We start from the raw sequence: 19,537 nt of genomic DNA, 5'->3' as shown, positions 1-19,537 counted from the left end.
CAGGTGACAAACTCTGAGTGTTTGAAGCAATGGAAAGCATCATGGAAAAAAGAAAGACTTGAAAGGAGAACTGGGGCAAATTACCAAGGATATGCGCCACAGTCGCCGAGATAGCACTGTTTCTATCCTGAGACAGCCGGATCACAATGCTATCATGATTAACAAGTATCACTCTTTATTCTTTGTAGGTAATACAGGCTCAGGAAGGTATTACTTGCTGAATGGATGTCCTCAGGCCTCCCAACAATGTGACTGAATTTGTTCTCTTGGGACTCACACAGAATCCACACCTGCAAAAAATACTCTTTGTTGTCTTTCTGTTCATTTTCCTGTTTACTGTGCTGGCCAACCTGCTCATTGTCATCACCATCTCCCTCAGCCCCACACTTTCGGCTCCCATGTACTTCTTTCTCACTTACTTGGCCTTATTAGATGCCTCCTTCACCTCTGTGAGCACGCCCAAAATGATCACTGACCTGCTGTTTCAGAGGAGAACCATCTCCTGGGGGGGCTGCCAGACTCAGCTCTTTTTGGAGCACTTCCTGGGAGGATCAGAGATCATCGTCCTCATGGCCATGGCCTACGACCGCTACGTGGCCATCTGCAAGCCTCTGCACTACACGGCATCATGCGGCAGGGGCTCTGCCAGCTCCTGGTGGTGGCGGCCTGGGTCGGGGGGCTCCTGCATGCCTCAGTGCAGATCCTTTTCACCATGGACTTGACCTTCTGTGGTCCCAACGTCATCGACCACTTCATGTGTGATTTCTTCTCGCTGTTGGAGCTTGCCTGCAGCGACACCTACAGGCTGGCAGTGGTGGTGGCGGCCAACAGTGGGAGCTTGTGCTTGCTCATTTTTGTCATCCTGGTCACCTCCTACATAGCTATCTTGAACTCCTTGAAATCCCATGGCTCTGAAGGATGGCGCAGAGCCCTCTCTACATGTGGCTCCCACTTTACAGTAGTGGTTCTCTTTTTTGGTCCTTGTATATTCACCTACACACGTCCTGTGGCCACTTACCCTGTGGACAAGTGGGTGACTGTGTTCTCTGCAATCCTCAGTCCCATGTTAAATCCTATCATTTACACAGTGAGAAACACAGAGGTGAAAAAAGCTATGAGGAATCTGTTGAAGAGAAGAATCACTTAGGATATTCAGGATGCCAAGAAAGTGATTATTTATACACATAGGAAGGGTTACACTTGTTTTAGATTGTGAAAAAGAAAGTTAATAAATTTTGCAGATCGCTGATGTAAAAGAAAGGCCTATAAAATAATATTTGCTGAATATTTACTAACAGATTGGTATTTATTTAGCATTTTGATAACTTTTAAATTGCTTCGTCAAGGCTTCAATACTCACATTCATAGTTTCAGAATACTTAATTGAAATAACAACAATAAACTTCTAGTTCAATAATTGTAGAGTATATTAGTTTCCAGTGTTTTATTGCTGCTTTTCCAAATTCTCACATATGTTACATGTATAAAATCGATTTTTCCATAGGACGTTCATGTTAGAATCCCTGTTATTTTCTTAGGCTACCATAAATCCAGTAAAAGAAGATTCTTGATAGATACACGGGAAAGGGACAGATGGGGTGAGAAAAACTCAATGTTGATTTTTTTCTGTTAATTAATGAAATTCAGCAAAAGAAACACCCACAAAAGGAGGAAATGATAATTCACAATGTAATTCTTTTTTAGCACAAAAACTAAGTCAGAATTTTGAAATTACTCTTCATTTGCTCTTAAATATCTTTAAATATCTTTATGGCTCACAGTTTTTCTTGACTCTGAAGGAAATATTTTCTTTTTCTGTACCAGGGATTGAGCCATGTGAAACTGGGATGGGGTTCAGTTCAGTTCAGTTCAGTCTCTCAGTCGTGTCCGACTCTTTGCGGCCCCAAGGACTGCAGCTCACCAGGCCTCCCTGCTCATCACCAACTCCTGGAGTTTACTCAGACTCATGTCCATTGAGTCAGTGATACCATCTCATCCTCTGTCGTCCCCTTCTGCTATAGCCTTCAATCTTTCCCAGCATCAGGGTCTTTTCCAATGAGTCAACTCTTTGCATCAGGTGGCCAAAATATTGGAGTTTCAGCTTCAACATCAGTCCTTCCAATGAACACCCAGGACTGATCTGCTTTAGGATGGACTGGTTGAATCCCCTTGCAGTCCAAGGGACTCTCAAGACTCTTATCCAACACCACAGTTCAAAAGCCTTAATTGTTCGGCACTCGGTTCTTTATAGTCGACTTCTCACAAAAATCCATGCATGACTACTGGAAGAACCATGGCCTTGACTAGGGAGACCTTTGTTGGCAAAGTAATGCCTCTGCCTTTTAATATGCTATCTAGGTTGGTCATAACTTTTCTCCCAAGGAATAAGCATCTTTTTATTTCATGGCTGCAGTCACCATCTGCAGTGAATTGGGAGCCCCCAAAAATAAAGTCAGCCACTGTTTCCACTGTTTCTCCATCTATTTGCCATGAAGTGATGGGACCAGATGCCATGATCTTAGTTTTCTGAATGTTCAGTTAAGCCAACTGTTTCACTCTCCTCTTTCACTTTCATTAAGAGACTCTTTAGCTCTTCTTCACTTTCTGCCATAAGGGTGGTGTCATCTGCATATCTGAGGTTATTGATATTTCTCCCGGCAATCTTGATTCCAGCTTGTGCTTCTTCCAGCCCAGTGTTTCTCATGATGTACTCTGCATATAAATCAAATAAGCAGGGTGACAATATACAGCCATGACGTACTCCTTTTCCTATTTGGAACCAGTCTGTTGTTCCATGTCCAGTTCTAACTGTTGCTTCCTGACCTGCATACAGGTTTCTCAAGAGGCAGGTCAGGTGGTCTGGTATTCCCATCTCTTTCAGAATTTTCCACAGTTTACTGTGATCCACACAGTCAAAGGCTTTGGTATAGTCAATAAAGCAGAAATAGATGTTTTCTGGAACTCTCTTGCATTTTTGATGATCCAGCAGATGTTGGCAATTTGATCTCTGGTTCCTCTGCCTTTTCTAAACCAGCTTGAACATCTGGAAGTTCATGGTTTATGTATTGCTGAAGTCTGGCTTGGAGAATTTTGAGCATTACTTTACTAGTGTGTGAGATGAGTGGAATTGTGTGGTAGCTTGAACATTCTTTGGCATTGCCTTTCTTAGGGATTGGAATGAAAACAGACTTTTCCAGTCCTGTGGCCAATGCTGAGTTTTCCAAATTTGCTGGCATATTGAGCGCAACACTTTCACAGAATCATCTTTTAGGATTTGAAATAGCTCAACTGGAATTCCATCACCCCCACTAGCCTTGTTGGCACTGCTGCTTCCTAAAGCCCACTTGGCTTCAGTTCCAGGATGTCTGGCTCTAGTTGAGTGTTCACGCCATCGTGGTTATCTGGGTTGTGAAGATCTTTTTTTGGGGGGGGGGTTGGTAAACACTTTTTATTAAATTTCAATAAGAGGTATATGTTTAGGTTGTAAAGATATTGCTCCGTAAATCTGATAAATGTGTTTACATCACATGATCATTTTATTTTCCATCAGACACATTCACCTCAGTTGATTCATCCATGTCCTAAGCTGGTAGTTTCATTTTTACTATCCCCATTTTACAGAGAACAAATCGAAGCCAAGAGAGATTCACTTGCCTCACATCACATGTGTTTCCCTCGTTAGTATGTCAGGAACTATTACACTGGAATCCAGTCCTTTAAAAAGTTTCAGCAATCAACTTCCAATTCAGGTCTTTCAAGCTCAGTCTTACTTTCTTTCAAATGAAACATTGCTGTCTGTAGATGAGGAAAATATCTGCAGTCTTAATGATTTACTTTGTTGCTTAGTCATGTCTGACTCTTTATGACCCCATGGATTGTCCATGGAATTCTCCAGGCCAGAACACTGGAGTGGGTAGCCTTTCCCATCTCCAGGGGATCTTCCCAACTCAGGGATCAAACCCAGGTCTCCTGCATTGCAGGCAAATTCTTTACCAACTGAGCTATAAGGAAAGCCCATGTCCTTCAAGAAGATATGTTAAATCTGTTGCAGTCTCTTCTCACATGTAGCAATATATTTTAGCATTACAATTTTTCTCTCTCTCTCTTTTTTCCACTTGGCATAGTGAGCTTTGCTAACTCACTTTTATAAAAGGCCAGTGTTAGTATGATAACAGATTTGTTTCTTTCTTAGAAAAGAAAATTCATCTTCTATTTCTTTCCCCATTAGGGAAATTGAGTACTAATATTGGTCTTCAGTGACCCAAAGGACTGTAGCCTGTCAGGCTCCTCTGTCCTTGGGATTCACCAGGGAAGAATACTGGACTGGGTTGCCTTGCCCTCCTCAGGGAATCTATCTTCTCAACCCAGAGATCTAACTGGTCCACCCGGGAAGCCCCTTAAGCTGTTAAAATGATCAAGTTTACAATTGATAATGATAATTAAGCATTTCAAGGGTCTAGACTTAACTAATATGTGGTTCATTTTTTCTTGTGACAGTTAGGGATTAGCTGAGCATAATCCAGGGATAAGAATAGGGAAACTCTTGATTAAATATTGCTTCTACTCTAAGACTAAAGGGAGGATCTGAAGAGGAAATCTGAGGCCAATGCTTGGGCTTCAGGGGCTATATGAAGGGCTTGCTGGAGGGGTGAGATGTTTAATGAGGTGTATATTAAAAATTGTCAACAGAAAACTTAGAAGATTCCAGAGCTGAAGATGGAAATATAAGGCCATCTGGCATTCTCACTTGGAGACTTGCTGGCTTGTGAATAAGTTTAAGGTAAATTAAGATGTCCTTTCATACTCATCATCAAGAATGTCTCTTGAAGATTAACAGCTGCCTGATTATTTCCATTTAAAAAAAAATAAAACATATAAGCATGCAAGTATGTTTCCTTAAAATTAATGACATAAATGTGTGGATTTTTACATAAGGATACATTATTTTAATCTGGACTTTAGTGAAATTATTAGGCATTAAGTTCTCTATTGTTGAAGGCCAGCTACAAGGCTTTTCTCTCCCTTCCCCTTCTTGTTTTCCTGATGAAACCAATCAAATACAGTGAAACTATCTGTCTATATACAGTCTAGCGAAAAGGCTTGAGTTAGAGCTTGAAGCTTTCATACCAACATGCTAGAATAGAAACATGACTACTTAAGTGAATTTTTTTTTATTAACCAGTAACTGAAGAAAACTCTCCCTCTGTAGTGTGGTAATGAAGTACTTGCTGTATTGCATCTGAAGTCATGGCTGAGCTTTTAAAATTTGAATTAATTAGCAGTAACAATTTTAATTTATATTTAAACATATATTTAAGATTTACCTTAATAATAAGACTAACTGTTTTTGAGTAAAATTAATAAACCATGTGCATGAAGACCAGCACCACTTACACAAGAGATGCAGGTTTGATCACTAGGTCAGGAACATCCCCTGGAGAAGGGAATGGCAACACATTCCAATATTCATGCCTCGGAAATCCCACGGACATAGGAGGCTGGTGGGCCGCAGTCCATGGACTTGGACAGGACTGAGCAACTAACACAACTACAAGGCATACATTTGCGTAGGTTCTTTAAATAATTTAAGCAACAAGTGTAATTAAGGACTTTACTGCATTTCGAGGAAAAAGATGACTCAATGAAGGTAAGCCACACATCAAGTCTTTTAGACTTTATTTCCTTCCTCTCTTCTCACCTGACAACAGTGGTCCTTGTTGTCATAATGTGAAAATATCAAAACACAGATGTGATCACTTGCCACATTGTGGATACTGCCACTGAGACGTTGCCCCTTTGTGGGGCGGGGACGCTGCCCTCTCTCAGCTCTCCCTTGACCTTCATTCCTCGGGCGACTGCACTTTCCTGATTCCACTTTTGTTGGAGAGAGGCCACCTGATGATCTCATCTTTGAAGATATATTACCCTCCATGGGCATCATGAAAAGCGAAACATAATGGGCTCAAGAAATGAAATTCAGTGGTTGAATTTCAAAGAAAGTGGCACTTGGGTGAAAGGCATTTGGAGGAAAAAAAACAGCTGAATCACTGAGGAGACTGATCCTGGGCTCGGGCTTGAGGGCAGCGCCTTGAGGAGCTAATCGGTGTCGTTTCTCTAGGGCCTTCCCCACTGTTATCCCACAAGGTCACCGTCTTCACTGGAGAAATGGCTTCATGGCCAATTCAGTTTAGGAAATCAGACATTTAGTTCATTCAAAAAATATGGGTCGGTGTCTACAATGAAAAAGAAAAGCTGTGGGATTAGGTCTACGACGTTGAATAATACAAATAGAGTTGTATCTGTATGGAACTAATTCCAGTGGTGAGTAGATAAGTAAAAAGCAAGTGAACAAGTAAAAAATAAAATGTTGTTAGTAATGGGTAATATGAAGAATATTTTATGAGAGGGTGGTGTAGGAGAGAAAAATTGGATATAGATTTGTGTAGTTGTTTGAAGCACAGCTAAAATTTCAGTTTACTCAGAGTTTAAATAACCATAGTATCCTCCTTCCATTTTAAAAAATAAGCAAGTTATTTAAAAACATGCATTTGAAATGAGTGTAATATCTTTCCCAAGTAAGTAAAAAATGGTTTCTTGGGGGATGAACTTTTTTTTACTGTTTTTGCATATAATGCCCAGACATACATACATCACATAAAGAGGTAGCAAATTTGTGGCATTCCCATTTCAGAAGAGGAAGCGATTAAGGAAACGAAACATTCAACAAAATGCCCTTTGGGGCGGCAGTGCTGAAAAAGAACCGTGCTAAGTTGCCCTGCGCTGACTCTGCCTGGTCGCTCTGTCGTGCCCGACCCTCTGCGACCCCGTGGGCTGCCGCCCGCCAGGCTCCTCTGTCCGTGGGGATTCCAGACAGGAATACCGGAGTGGGTTGCCATGCCATCCTCCAGGGCATCTTCCCAACCCAGGGATGGAACACGGGTCTCCTGCATTGCAGGAAGATTCTTTACCGTCTGAGCCATCCGGGAAGGTCAAGTAGCCCTAACTCATGTCTATGTTGTTAGATGAGCGCATGGAGTACTTTTAGAATGCCAGGAAAGTTAATCCAAGCAGAGGTTGGCCCATCTCCTGACCCTCAGTAAACCTGAGAGACTTGCTTCTCTGGAGACTTCTGAGAGTGCGGTCAAGTATGTTCATTGGGCCAGTTATAGTCTGTGAAGTATGTTGCAGATGTAGGATACTGATTTTTTTATTGTTAATGGTAGAAAAAGAATAATGACCCTAGCCCCCAAATATTTTTAAATTTTAAACATGCTATTTGAGAATACCAATTTTTAAGGAATGTGAAAGAATTTAGCCTTTCCTTTTTCTTGCTGAGGAGCATTTTTAAATGCTTTATAATGGCAGTTAGATGTGATACTATTTTAATGACAGTCTTAAAAGATACAGAGAAAAATACCAATACAGTATACTAACACGTATAAATGGAATTTAGAAAGATGGTAATGATGACCCTGTATGTGAGGCAGCAAAAGAGACACAGATGTATAGAACAGTCTTTTGGACTCTGTGGGAGAGGGCGAGGGTGGGATGATCTGAGAGAATAGCATTTAAACATGTATGTTACCATATGAGAAATAGATCACCAGTCCAGGTTCAATGCATGAGACAGGGCGCTCGGGGCTGGTGCACTGGGATGGCCCTGAGGGAGGGGATGTGGAGGGAGGTGGGAGGGGGGTTCAGGATGGGGAACACATGTACACCCATGGCTGATTCATGTCGATGCATGGCAAAAACCACCACAATATTCTAAAGTAATTAGCCTCCAATTAAAATAAAAAAATTAAAAAAAAAAAAAGATACAGACAACTCCAGATCAGGTGATGGAAAAATTCAGCCCCGGAGCTAGTGAGGTGATCAAGAATAAGTCCTACCTACTTTTCTTCATCTCTATTATCAGGCAGATGAATCATTGTGTGGTTTTTCTTCTACTGAAGAAGAGAACTTAGTTAAACAAATAGCTCAATAGTTATCACCCACCGTGACGGCTGTGTGTTTGTGGAGCATGTTTGGCCTCGCTCCAGTGAGGGTCCTCTCCTGGGAGATGCGGGTCATTGCAGGAGTGGATGCGAGTTCACTGGTATGGTGATTAGTGTCTCAGGCGGTGGAGACACAGCCTCAAAGGGGTGCAGTTGAATTGATGCAAGTCTACACTTTTTGAAATCCTGTGTCATTTGAAAATAACACTCTGTCCTCTTTAACCCAAGTCTATTACCCAAAGGAAAACGTCTTAGTAATGATGTTTTTTCTAAGATATGTATTGAAAACTGTTTACCAATTAAACTCAAATGTAGCTAAATGGTAGGCAGTTCTATGAATGATTTTGCAAACTGTTTATATCTGGCTGCCTTTTTAAGAAAACGTTCATGTTTGAATTTTGCTCCTATCCACAGAGGCTGTTTCCTATATAAATCCTTGGACATTTAGATATGTTTTAAATGTGTTTTTCAAAATCATTAGAAACTCTGGTCCTATCAAAATTACCTCCCATTGACTGACTGGATGATTTGCTTCCAGTGTGATCCTGAGTTACTTCATTCCATACTTGAATTTTCTAAGTTGCAACTATAATACATCATGATTTCTAGACCTTTTGTAGAGAAAAGTTCATGTAAGTATATCCTGGATGGAGCCAGACTTTTGATTACTCTGACATGATCTTAGAAAATTACTCAAACACTCTCTGCCTTCTAGTTACAGAGATCATCAGGTAATTGGAGAGATGACATGAAATTGAGTTTTGGAGGTGATTTTAACAATTTTTTTGCGTATTAAACATGGTCTTTTTAATTTGAATTACTGTTTTGAGGTCACTGAAATTACTGAATCATATACATACACAATTTTATTTAAATGTCAGTTGTTAACCTGTTTTGTCTCTATAAGCAAATTTTAGCCTCAGGTTGAAAATTCTTGAGTTATCAACAATTTTTAGCTTAATTTACTTTAAACTCTTTCTTTGGGCAAATTACCAGAACTTAAGTGTCTGCTTTTTGGCCTCTATCCAGTTCATGAGATTAGCAAATAAATTGTGTGTTTACATGTCAGAGGCTTGTCTTAGAAAAGTCAGGAGTGGGAGTAGCTGGTACACAGAGGAGAGTTGTAGACAGACTGAGTTTCCTTCTTTCAAGCAACATTCTGTGTGCATGTGTATCATACAAGCAACGTATGTGTGTATATACATAGATACAGCTCTGTGTTCCTCTTGTTCCAGCTGCCTTTCTTTTTCTATTAGTCACCTTTGATAAAGACCTTATTTAGTAATTTTCTTTCTGTTTTAATAAATTATTGATTCTAGTTATTTCATACATATATTAAATTTATATATATAAATAATACATATTAAATTTGCATATATATATATATATATATGTGTGTGTGTGTGTGTTAAAACACAGGCATTTATTTCTAGGAGCTCTGCCTATAAGGGTGGTGTCTGCACTGGTCCTGAGGGTTGAAGCAAACGGTTGTTCAGGGTTGAAGGCCCTTGCCTCTGGAGTCATTTCAAGAAAGCATTAATTTTTGTATCTACAATGATATACTAATTTCTATCCAAAATCATGCTGCTGTATATAATTGCATGTCTATTCCTCTTTCAAGGAAAGCAGGTGAGTCGGGAAGACTTAGGGACAGAAATAATCCTTTTAATGCCCTTCATTAGACCCAGTCTGTTGATGATGCCTGTGCTCAGGGCATGAGTCTTCTAAGAAACACAGGACACGGTTGGTCCTTAAAAACGATGACCCAGAGGCTCTCCCTAAATACCTTGCTATCACTTCCTGTTATCCAAGGTTTTATGGAATAAATCATTAAGCTCCATGAGAAATTCACACACAAGAAACACATATCAAGTTAGTTTTGTCTTCTTCGGTTCATATCAAGGCTTTCTTAATTACTGACTGTATACCCTTAAGCAAATTAATCATTCGGCTTTATCTCAGTCATACAATGTGTCTCCTCATAGATGTGAGTACTAAGTGAGAAAACATGTATTAAGTATTAGCAAAATGTTTGATATATAGAATATACTAAATAATTTATTATTAGTTTGATTTGGATATGTGTATAGATTGTGGCTCTGTGGTAAAAAATCCGCCTGGAATGCAGGAGCTGCAGGAGACACAGCTTCTATCCCTGGGTCGGGAAGATCCCCTGGAGGAGGGCATGGCAACCCACCCCAGTATTCTTGCCTGGAGAATCCCATGGACTGAGGAGCCGGCTGGCTACAGTCCACAGGGTCACAAAGAGTCGGGCATGACTAACATGACTTAGCATGCACAGATCATGTATCTCTACACAGATATTATAATATCTCTACATAGATATTATATTGCTTTAATTTGGGCCTCCCTAGTGGCTCAGTGGTAGAGTTGGCTTGCTAATTCAGGAGACATGGGCTCAGTTCCTGGGTTAGGAAGATCCCCTGCAGGAGGAAATGGCAACCCACTACAGTATTCTTGCCTGGAAAATTCAATGGATAGAGGAGCCTGGTGGGTTACAGTCCGTGGGGTTGCAAAAGAGTTGAACACGACTGAGTGAATGAGCTCACAGGCACGCAGCCCAGCTTTAACTCTGGAGACTAACATTTGCTGTTTATGTCACCAATGAGATTCTAAGACTGAATGATTTAGCAAATTCAAACTAAAATAAGATGATTTTTCACTTCATTATTTTTAATATATTCAAGGTTCTTAATATTTACTGATAGCAAAGCTGTGAGGAAAATTAGTTTTTAATATGCTGTTTTGGGGAATAAAAGATACTTCAGGATTTTGAGGGCAGTGTTACAGAATCTGTCAAATATAAACATATGCATGTATTTTGTCTTGGTGATGACAGATTTCTCCAACAGAAATAAGTGAAGATGTCTGTAAATGATGTTCTTTGTGTACCTATGTGTAAGTCAAAATAGTAAAACTAAAATAAATTTCAAGAAAAAACGGACTAAAGGAATTATATTGTAACAATGAAATGGAATAATAAGTACAAATTAAAATCAAGGAAAATTCATCAATATTGACAGATAATGCTCACACAAAGTGTAATTAGGATTTCAAGTGCATTATTATATTTTGTATATTTTCATATAGAGTAAAAACATCAATGATGGTGAGTGAATCAGTGAAAGTCGCTCAGTCATGTCTGACTCTTTGTGACCCCATGGACTATACAGTCCATGGAATTTTCCAGGCCAGAATACAGGAGAGGGTAGCCTTTCCCTTCTCCAGGGGATCTTCCCAACCCAGGGATTGAACACAAGCCTCCTGCATTGCAGGCGGATTCTTTACCAACTGAGCTCTCAGGGAAATCCCTCAATGATGGTATATATACCAAATACAAATGCATATTTTAGGAGCATTTACTAAGTTGTTAATAGAGGATCAAATGAGTGAGTGCTTATGGTTGGGAGAGGGTTTCTGACTTTAATCTTTCTATCAATCTATCAATATAGACTATTTTTCATGGGACATATCTTGCTTTTATAATTTATGAAAATAAATTATTTTAATTTGAAATATTCTACTTTTGGCTATAAGAGTGTTTTAGGCAACAGTTGCTTTTGAAGGTTTCCTTTAAAGTCAATTCAGAAACTTAGACCTTACTATGTGTTCAGGAGTAATTAAGCTGATACTCTTTTAGCAAATTTAGTATATAATAGACCCAGGGGTTGTTAATTGTAAAGAATCAGCCTGCCATTGAAGGAGACCTAAGAGATGCAGGTTTGATCCCTGGGTTGGGAAGATCCTGTGGAGGAGGACATGGCAACCTCCTCCAGTATTCTTGCCTGGAGAATCCCACAGACCGTGACGCCTAGCAGGCTGTGTTCCATGGGGTTGCAAAGAGCCGGGCACGACTGAGGCAACTCTGCACACAGAGACACATATGTATTGATAAACGCCTCACCCAAAGGCAGGTGATCTGTTCTAAAATGGCTTTCTGTCTGTAGAATTCTACTCATTCTGGGGAAAGAAACAGGGATACTTATCTAAGTTCTCTACATTTATAAAGTTATTATTAATGTATTATTACAATCATTGCAACAAGCCTTTCAGGTAAGCAACATTACTTTGCATTTTTACAGGGAATAAAACTGAGGCACAGAGAGGTTATCTGGCTTATTATAGAGCTCAGAAGAAAGAACAAACTGTAATGTGAAAAATCATGAATTTGTGTAGATTTCTTTAAGATTATAGCTTTTATTTGTGCTTCTCACCTGGTGCTAGTGGTAAGAGCGTGCAGAGTCAGAGATGACTGAAGCATCTTAGCTCATAACTCATAACTTATTCCCAATGGACTCCAGTATGGCTAAATGCCTCTACTCAAAGTAACTCATATATGGGATTAAAAGGAGTGCATATGACTTTCATGAGACATACAACATATACCAGGGCATTGCAATATTTTAAAATATTTAAGCTACCATTTAAGTTCACACTTTAATCATATATTTTTTTAATATGGAGAAGGAAATGGCAATCCACTCCAGCATTCTTGCCTGGAAAGTTTCATGGACAGAGGAGCCTGGCAGGCTACAGTCCATGGGGTCACAAATAGTTGGACACGACTGAGTAACTAAACCACTTTTTTTATAATACAATACAGTTAAAATACAAACTGTAATACTAGAAACTTAATTTGTTTAATATAATAACTCTGAAAAAAGCAACTGAGATTTAGAGAGAATAAGTAACTTTTAGTTAATTATACCCCTGGAAGATCCATAATGAAATCCAGGTTTTCTGATGTCAAAGTCCATATATTTTGACGATGTACCCCATATTTTCACTTTATTTTCTTCATATCTTGATCATGTTGTTGCTCTTCTTACTCAATCTCAAAATTACAAATTCATAAATTTAGAGTTGTCTAAAATCTGACGTCAAGGACGAGCTGATTTCATCTTTTTTGAAGTCTGAAGAGCATATCGATGTTTTACCTTTTGCACATGCATTATTTCAGGAGTGCTAATTCTGCCTCCCTCTTATGGAGAAGCCACTGCCTTATACCTCTCACACCATCAGATGTGCTATAAATGAGAAATGTGTACAGTTTAGGTAATAAGTAGGCAATTGAAGAAACATAATTCTTCACTTCCTTGTATGGACTGTCTTTTGTGCAATGGTATTTCAAGGAACACTGGAAAGAGATAACATTGCAAAGAGGATTTGATGGCAGCAATTTAACACTGAATGGGAAGCCCAAGGTATGGTTCAGCACTTGGTTTTGATAAAGCATAAAAATGATTAAAAAAAAAAAAAAGAACGGTGATAGATTGGAAATTTGAGCCTGATTGTCAGAGGAGGAACAGTCAAGCTCTGACAATGGCACTCTCAATCCTGGAGGTAGAGACTGTCACTGGTTTGCTTGTGCCCTAATTGAATACAGGTTTCTTAAGATAAATTCAATTTCATGAATATATCTAGCTTTAATTAAATGACTCCTTGGAAGGAAAGCTATGAAAAACCTAGGTGGTGTATTAAAAAGCAGACACCTCCCTTTGCCAACAAATATACATGTAACCAAAGGTATGGTTTTTCCAGTAGTCATGTATGGGTGTGAGAGTTGGACCAGGAAGAAAGCTGAGCACCAAAAAATCGATGCTTTTAAATTGTGGGGTTGGAAAAGACTCTCTAGAGTCCCTTGGACAGCAAGGAGATCCAACCGGTCCATCCTAAAGGAAGTTAGTCCTGAATACTCATTGGAAGGACTGATGCTGAAGTTGAAGCTCCAATACTTTGGTCACCTGATGGGAAGAATTGACTCCTTAGTAAAGATTCTGATGCTGGGAAAGGTTGAGGGCAGGAAAAGAAGGGGACGACAGAGGATGAGATGGCTGGATGGCATCAATGACTCGATGGGCCTGAGTTCGAGCAAGTTCCGGGAGCTGGTGAAGGACAGGGAGGCCTGGTGCACTGCAGTCCGTGTGGTCACAAAGAAGTGGACACAGCTTAGGGGCTGACAACAAACTTTCCCTGATGGCTCAGATAGTAAAGAGTCTGGCTGCAATGCAGGAGACACAGATTCGATTCCTGGGTCTCAAAGGGAATCGCTACCCACTCAGTATTCTTGCCTAGAGAATCCCATGCACAGAGGAGCAAGGTGGGCTATAGTCCGTGGAATCGCAAAGAGTCGGACACGACTGAGTGACTAACACACTCAGAGTGTACAGAGAGCAGCATTCAAAATTTGATAGAAAGAGATTAAATTAGCTATCGCTAAGCATCCACGTCATTTTTAAATTTATTTCATAAACGTTAATTTTCTTAAAAAAAAAAAAAAACTAGCTAACTAAGGAGATACCTGAATTACTTCTGATATGCAAGTTTTACAGATGCATATAACATATGTCCAAAATAACAGGTGAAGGAGATTTGGGAGATGATGTGAGGCTGAAAGCTGAGAGTAATGGATTTGTTTAACAGATGACATGAGCATAGAAAGGGGAGGCCAGGAGCTTATAGGAATGGAAGATAACCATGATGACTGTTTGGACAGAGCTCTCCAAACATTCTCATGCCTGTTGCTTCCTTTGATTTTCATGACAGTCTTGTGAGACAGGGTGTAAAATTTGTGGAGGAGCTGTGGTCAGTGACCTGAGCTATCAACTTAATCACAAAGGCAAGAGGCTTTGAGCAAGTTATATACATTGTCTAAGTCTTATTCACTGCTTTAGAAAATCAGGATAATGCTAGGTCTTATTCCATATGGTTTCTGTGAGAATTAAAATAGAAAATCATAGAGATTTTAGCACAGCACCGTCAAATAATAACCCCTTGACACTTAATGACTTTAACTGCTGTGGCACTGTTTTATTTTCACAGGATGTAAAGGCTAGGTAGTCAGTAAGTGGCCTGATTGCAGTGGGTAATTAAGTTGCTCATTCTTGACCTCATGGACTTTCCCACTGTAAAAATCGCACTCGGATGTGTTCTGACAGAGATGGGCTTGATGGCAGTGGGATGGAGTCACAGAAAAAGATGAGCTCGACTACTTTGGCAAGGGGTGTTGAATTTCAAAATGGGAAGTTGAGATGCGGACTAGTAGTCAATAGATATTAAAATAGAAGGGGCATTGTTATCTAGTACAGTGTACTTTGTTTTAAAATATTTGAAGTCATGAGATAGTTCAGACGAAATATTACTTGTAAGTGTAAACATTTATGTAGATAAGAGCTGAGCTGCTGTGTTTGAAAGGAACAGAGTCTCTATGCTGGCTCCTTTGAACCCCAGTTCTCTAATAAGCTGCCATAGCCTCCTCATTCTCTAGACAAGAAAACTGAGGCCCAGAATAGTGAGCAATGTAGCAACACAACCTAGGAGTGAGAGGGACAACCTGGAATAAAACCAAGTTATCCTGATTTCCAAGAACATGTCCTTTACACTTCATTTGCTCTATTAAAATTTTTTGAAGTTCTTAGGCTGGAGATGAGCGAGATTGAAGTTAATCTACACTGTATATTTGCAAAGAGTGTCCTGGAAGTTGTATAATTTTGTTTAGCAAGAGCAATAATCCTAAGAGTGGGTCTTAGGTGTTTACGGGAGTCTCAGAAACTGTGTAGCTTGCATCCCCATTTCCCCATTTAAAGCAATCATCTCTAACAGAGGTCCACCAAGACAGCCTCTGCTTAAGTATCCCTAGCAAAGAGACCTTGGCTAATGAAGCACTTCTCTTAACATCTCATCATCCATCTGTGGTAACAAATGTGTTTAGCCAGTGGAGGCCACCATTCACTTCTTTAGTGGGATAAGACAAAGACTAAGAACTTGTGTTTTAAAAATGAGATGACACGGATTTGTAATTTTCACTCTTTTTAACTGAGATACTCAATGTGTCTAAGCCTCTTTTGCCTCATCCTCAAGATGAGATCTGTGACAGTACCCTGTCCCAAGTGATATGAAAATAAATGTAATAATGCAAATAGCAGACCGATCACCTTTCGTCACATAGTGAGTGCAAAAAAGATTAGTTGCTTTGTTAATGTTTTTATTATTCATTAGAATCTATGGCTTTATCTGGGTGTACCCCTTTATAAGAAAAAAAATGGAAGAAAGGATTTATGTTGACTCAGGCTTGCCTGCTGGGATGAGGCAGGCCAAGTTGAATCTGGGTCTTCCTAGAGCAAAGAAAGAGATTTAAGCTTTTGTTTTTTTTTTAATCAGCATTTTTGCTAAATAATTAGAATCTCAAGAGGTTAGTTAAAGGTTATAAATCATGGTTTCAGGATCGGATTATAGTTATAATAAAAATTTATTCTTCATTGTAGTCTCATCATTGAATTAATTATTGAATTTTACTGTAGAATTATTGAATAAGATAAGCACAGGAAGCATACATTTGCCTCTCTGGATTGTTATGATACAGAAATTATTGGGGTATAGTTCTTAATAAGTGGAGAGGCCTTGGGATATGACCTACCTGCTTTGCAGGCTCTTCAACTAGAGCATCCTAGTGATCAATAAGAATATGAAACAAATGAAATGAAATAAAATGTTCTGAGGTTACTAGGTATGCCCAGTGATACATTGAGCTCAGCTTCCTGGCTTGAGAGTCCTAAAAGGCAGCAGGTGAGAGGACTTGTGTGTAGGTAGTTCATTTTGGAAAAGAGAACAAAGGTAGTGAAGAGGGGAGAGTGAAACAGGGGAGGAGCAAAACTGAATCCTAGATTGCGCTAGGCTGGTTACCGTCTATCCACTGGCTCCTATCGACGGGCGACCTAGGCTTTCCTAAAGGTATGCTAATTCTCCATATTGCCACATGGTTTACATCCCAGGGTGATGAACCAGGATCTTCTAAGTGTCTCAAGCAGCAAGTGTCAGAAAAGCAAGAGATACACTGGTTAGAGGTTTTACAGGGGTAATGACAGGGATCAAGGTGTTATCAGGATACGATTGTTGACAGCTAGCTGGAGTACTGATGGCTGAAGGAAAAGGTAAGTCAAGACGTGTGTGAGAGAGAGTCCAAAAAATAAAAATCCCAAATTTGTAATAGTTACTAACTTAGAATAATACTCTTTTGTAGATTTTCCAGCTTAGAGAGATAAGCTTACACCAGCCCGCAGTAAATGGGGAACGCCAACAATGTGACGGAATTCATTCTCTTGGGCATTGCAAAGAACCCAGAGCTGTGGAAAATACTCTCTGCTGCGTTTCTAATCATGTACGTGTCCACTGTTTTGGGGAACCTTCTCACTGCGGTAACTGTGGTCACAAGTCAGAGCCTGAGGTCACCCATGTATTTTTTCCTTGCCTCCTTGTCCGTCATGGATGTCACCTACTCTTCCGTCGTTGCCCCCAAGTTGATCCTGGACTCCCTCTCTGAGAGCACCGCCATCTCACGCAAAGCCTGCATGGCCCAGCTCTTCGCTGAGCACTTCTTTGGGGGAGTGGGCATCATCCTTCTCACTGTGATGGCCTATGACCGTTATGTGGCCATCTGTAAGCCTCTTCACTACAAGACCATCATGAGGCCTCCTGTGTGCTGCCTACTACTGGGAGGGTCATGGGTCGGGGCATTTATCCATGCAACTGTGCAGCTTCTCTTCATGTATCAAATTCCCTTCTGTGGTCCCAACGTCATTGATCATTTCATGTGTGATTTGTTTCCGTTGCTGAAATTGGCCTGCATGGACCCCCGCACCCTGGGCCTCTTGGTCATCCTCAACAGTGGAGTGATGTGTCTCACCATCTTCTTCATCCTCGTCACCTCTTATGTGGTCATTCTCTGCTCCCTGAAGTCCTGCAGTTCTGAAGGGTGGCGTAAAGCCCTCTCCACCTGTGGCTCCCACCTCACGGTGGTCTTCATGCTCTTCATGCCTTGTATTTTCTTGTACGTGAGGCCTGTGGTCACTTACCCCATAGACAAGGCAATGGCTGTGTCCTTCACCATCATTGCACCCATGTTAAATCCCCTGATCTACACCTTGAGGAACATGGAGGTGAAAAGCGCCATGAGGAAACTGTGGATGAAACAAGGGCCTTGTGTGGTCATTAGCTCTCATGCCAAGAGGAGTTCTTTCTTACAAGGACAACGTGCCTTTCAGTTCAGTTCAGTTGCTCAGTCGTGTCTGACTCTTTGAGACCCCATTAATCGCAGCATGCCAGGCCTCCCTGTCCATCTCCAACTTCCGGAATTTACTCAAAATCATGTCCATCGAGTTGGTGATGCCATCCAACCATTTCATCCTCTGTTGTCCCCTTTTCCTCCTGCCCTCAGTCTTTCCCAGCATCAGGGTCTTTTCAAATGAGTCAGCTCTCTGCATGAGATGGCCAAAGTATTGGAGTTTCACCTTCAACATCAATCCTTCCAATGAACACCCAGGACTGATGTCCTTTAGGATGGACTGGTTGGATCTCCTTGCAGTTCAAGGAGTTCTCCAACACCACAGTTCTCCAACACCACAGTTCAAGAGCATCAATTCCTTTGCGCTCATCTTTCTTTATAGCCCACCTCTCATATGCATACATGACCACTGGAAAAACCATAGCCTTGACTAGATGGACCTTTGTTGGCAAAGTAATGTCTCTGCTTTTTAATATGCTGTCTAGGTTGGTCATAACTTTCCTTCCAAGGAGTAAGTGTCTTTTAATTTCATGACTGCAATCACCATCTGCAGTGATTTTGGAGCCCAAAAAAATAAAGTCAGCCACTGTTTCCACTGTTTCCCCAACTATTTGCCATGAACTGATGGGACCGGATGACATGATCTTAGTTTTCTGAATGTTGAGCTTTAAGCCAACTTTTTCACTCTCCTCTTTCACTTTCATCAAGAGGCTCTTTAGTTCTTCTTCACTTTCTGCCATAAGGGTGGTGTCATCTGCATATCTGAGGTTATTGATATTTCTCCCGGCAATCTTGATTCCAGCTTGTGCTTCATCCAGCCCAGCATTTCTCATGATGTACTCTGCATATAAGTTAAATAAGCACGGTGACAATATAGAGTCTTGATGTACTCCTTTCCCTATTTGGAACCAGTCTGTTGTTCCATGTCCAGTTCTAACTTTTGCTTCCTGACCTGCATACAGGGTGCCTTTACCTTCCCATTCATTCCAATCTATTGAGGATACAGCAGTCACTGACATCATTTAATCATGCAAATCAGGTGAAGATCCTGTAATCCTGTTATTCCCCACCTCTCCAGTGCATTTTGGGCTCCATTCCCGTTCTCACAAGGCTCTGGACACTTTCTCTTTCTCTCTATTTTTTTATCCTGCCTTTTGAGTAATTCAAGCCTTTTCTGGTTTGGGGCTTTTGCTTTTTTTACTCTGCTTACTCCTGAAATTCTCTTTCCCAGAGTTTTTCTTCTCTGTCTCTATCTCATTTTTTTCCCCTCTTTTAGATGAACTCTCATTTCCTTAGACAAGTTTTCCCTGATGGCTTTCTCTAGCCATTCTTCTAGGTTACTCTTTAACTCTTCAGCTGATTATATCCTTAGTATCAAAGTCACAAACTATACTTTAAAAATTATTTCCTGGGTTTTTTTTTTTTCATTAGCTTTTTAAAATTATTATCTTTTCATTTA

General features: G+C 40.3%; 1 protein-coding gene and 1 pseudogene across 1 annotated transcript in view; both read left to right on the top strand.

Moving 5' to 3' along the window:
* Window positions 1-221: 221 nt before the first annotated feature.
* LOC136174297 (olfactory receptor 4C3D-like) lies at window positions 222-1,147 on the top strand (annotated as a pseudogene).
* Window positions 1,148-17,080: 15,933 nt separating this feature from the next.
* LOC136175708 (olfactory receptor 4C6-like) overlaps window positions 17,081-19,537 on the top strand; it is a 5,921-nt gene continuing 3,464 nt past the window's right edge. Inside the window, exon 1 of the mRNA XM_065945949.1 lies at window positions 17,081-18,047. Coding sequence (XP_065802021.1) covers window positions 17,081-18,047 — 967 coding nt within the window. The remainder of the gene's footprint in view (window positions 18,048-19,537) is intronic.

This window comes from Muntiacus reevesi, chromosome 9 (assembly GCF_963930625.1).
Source record: "Muntiacus reevesi chromosome 9, mMunRee1.1, whole genome shotgun sequence".
Taxonomy (NCBI): Eukaryota; Metazoa; Chordata; class Mammalia; order Artiodactyla; family Cervidae; genus Muntiacus; species Muntiacus reevesi.
The sequence above is the reverse complement of the archived record's forward strand: the minus strand, read 5'-3'. Positions and strand labels throughout refer to the sequence as shown.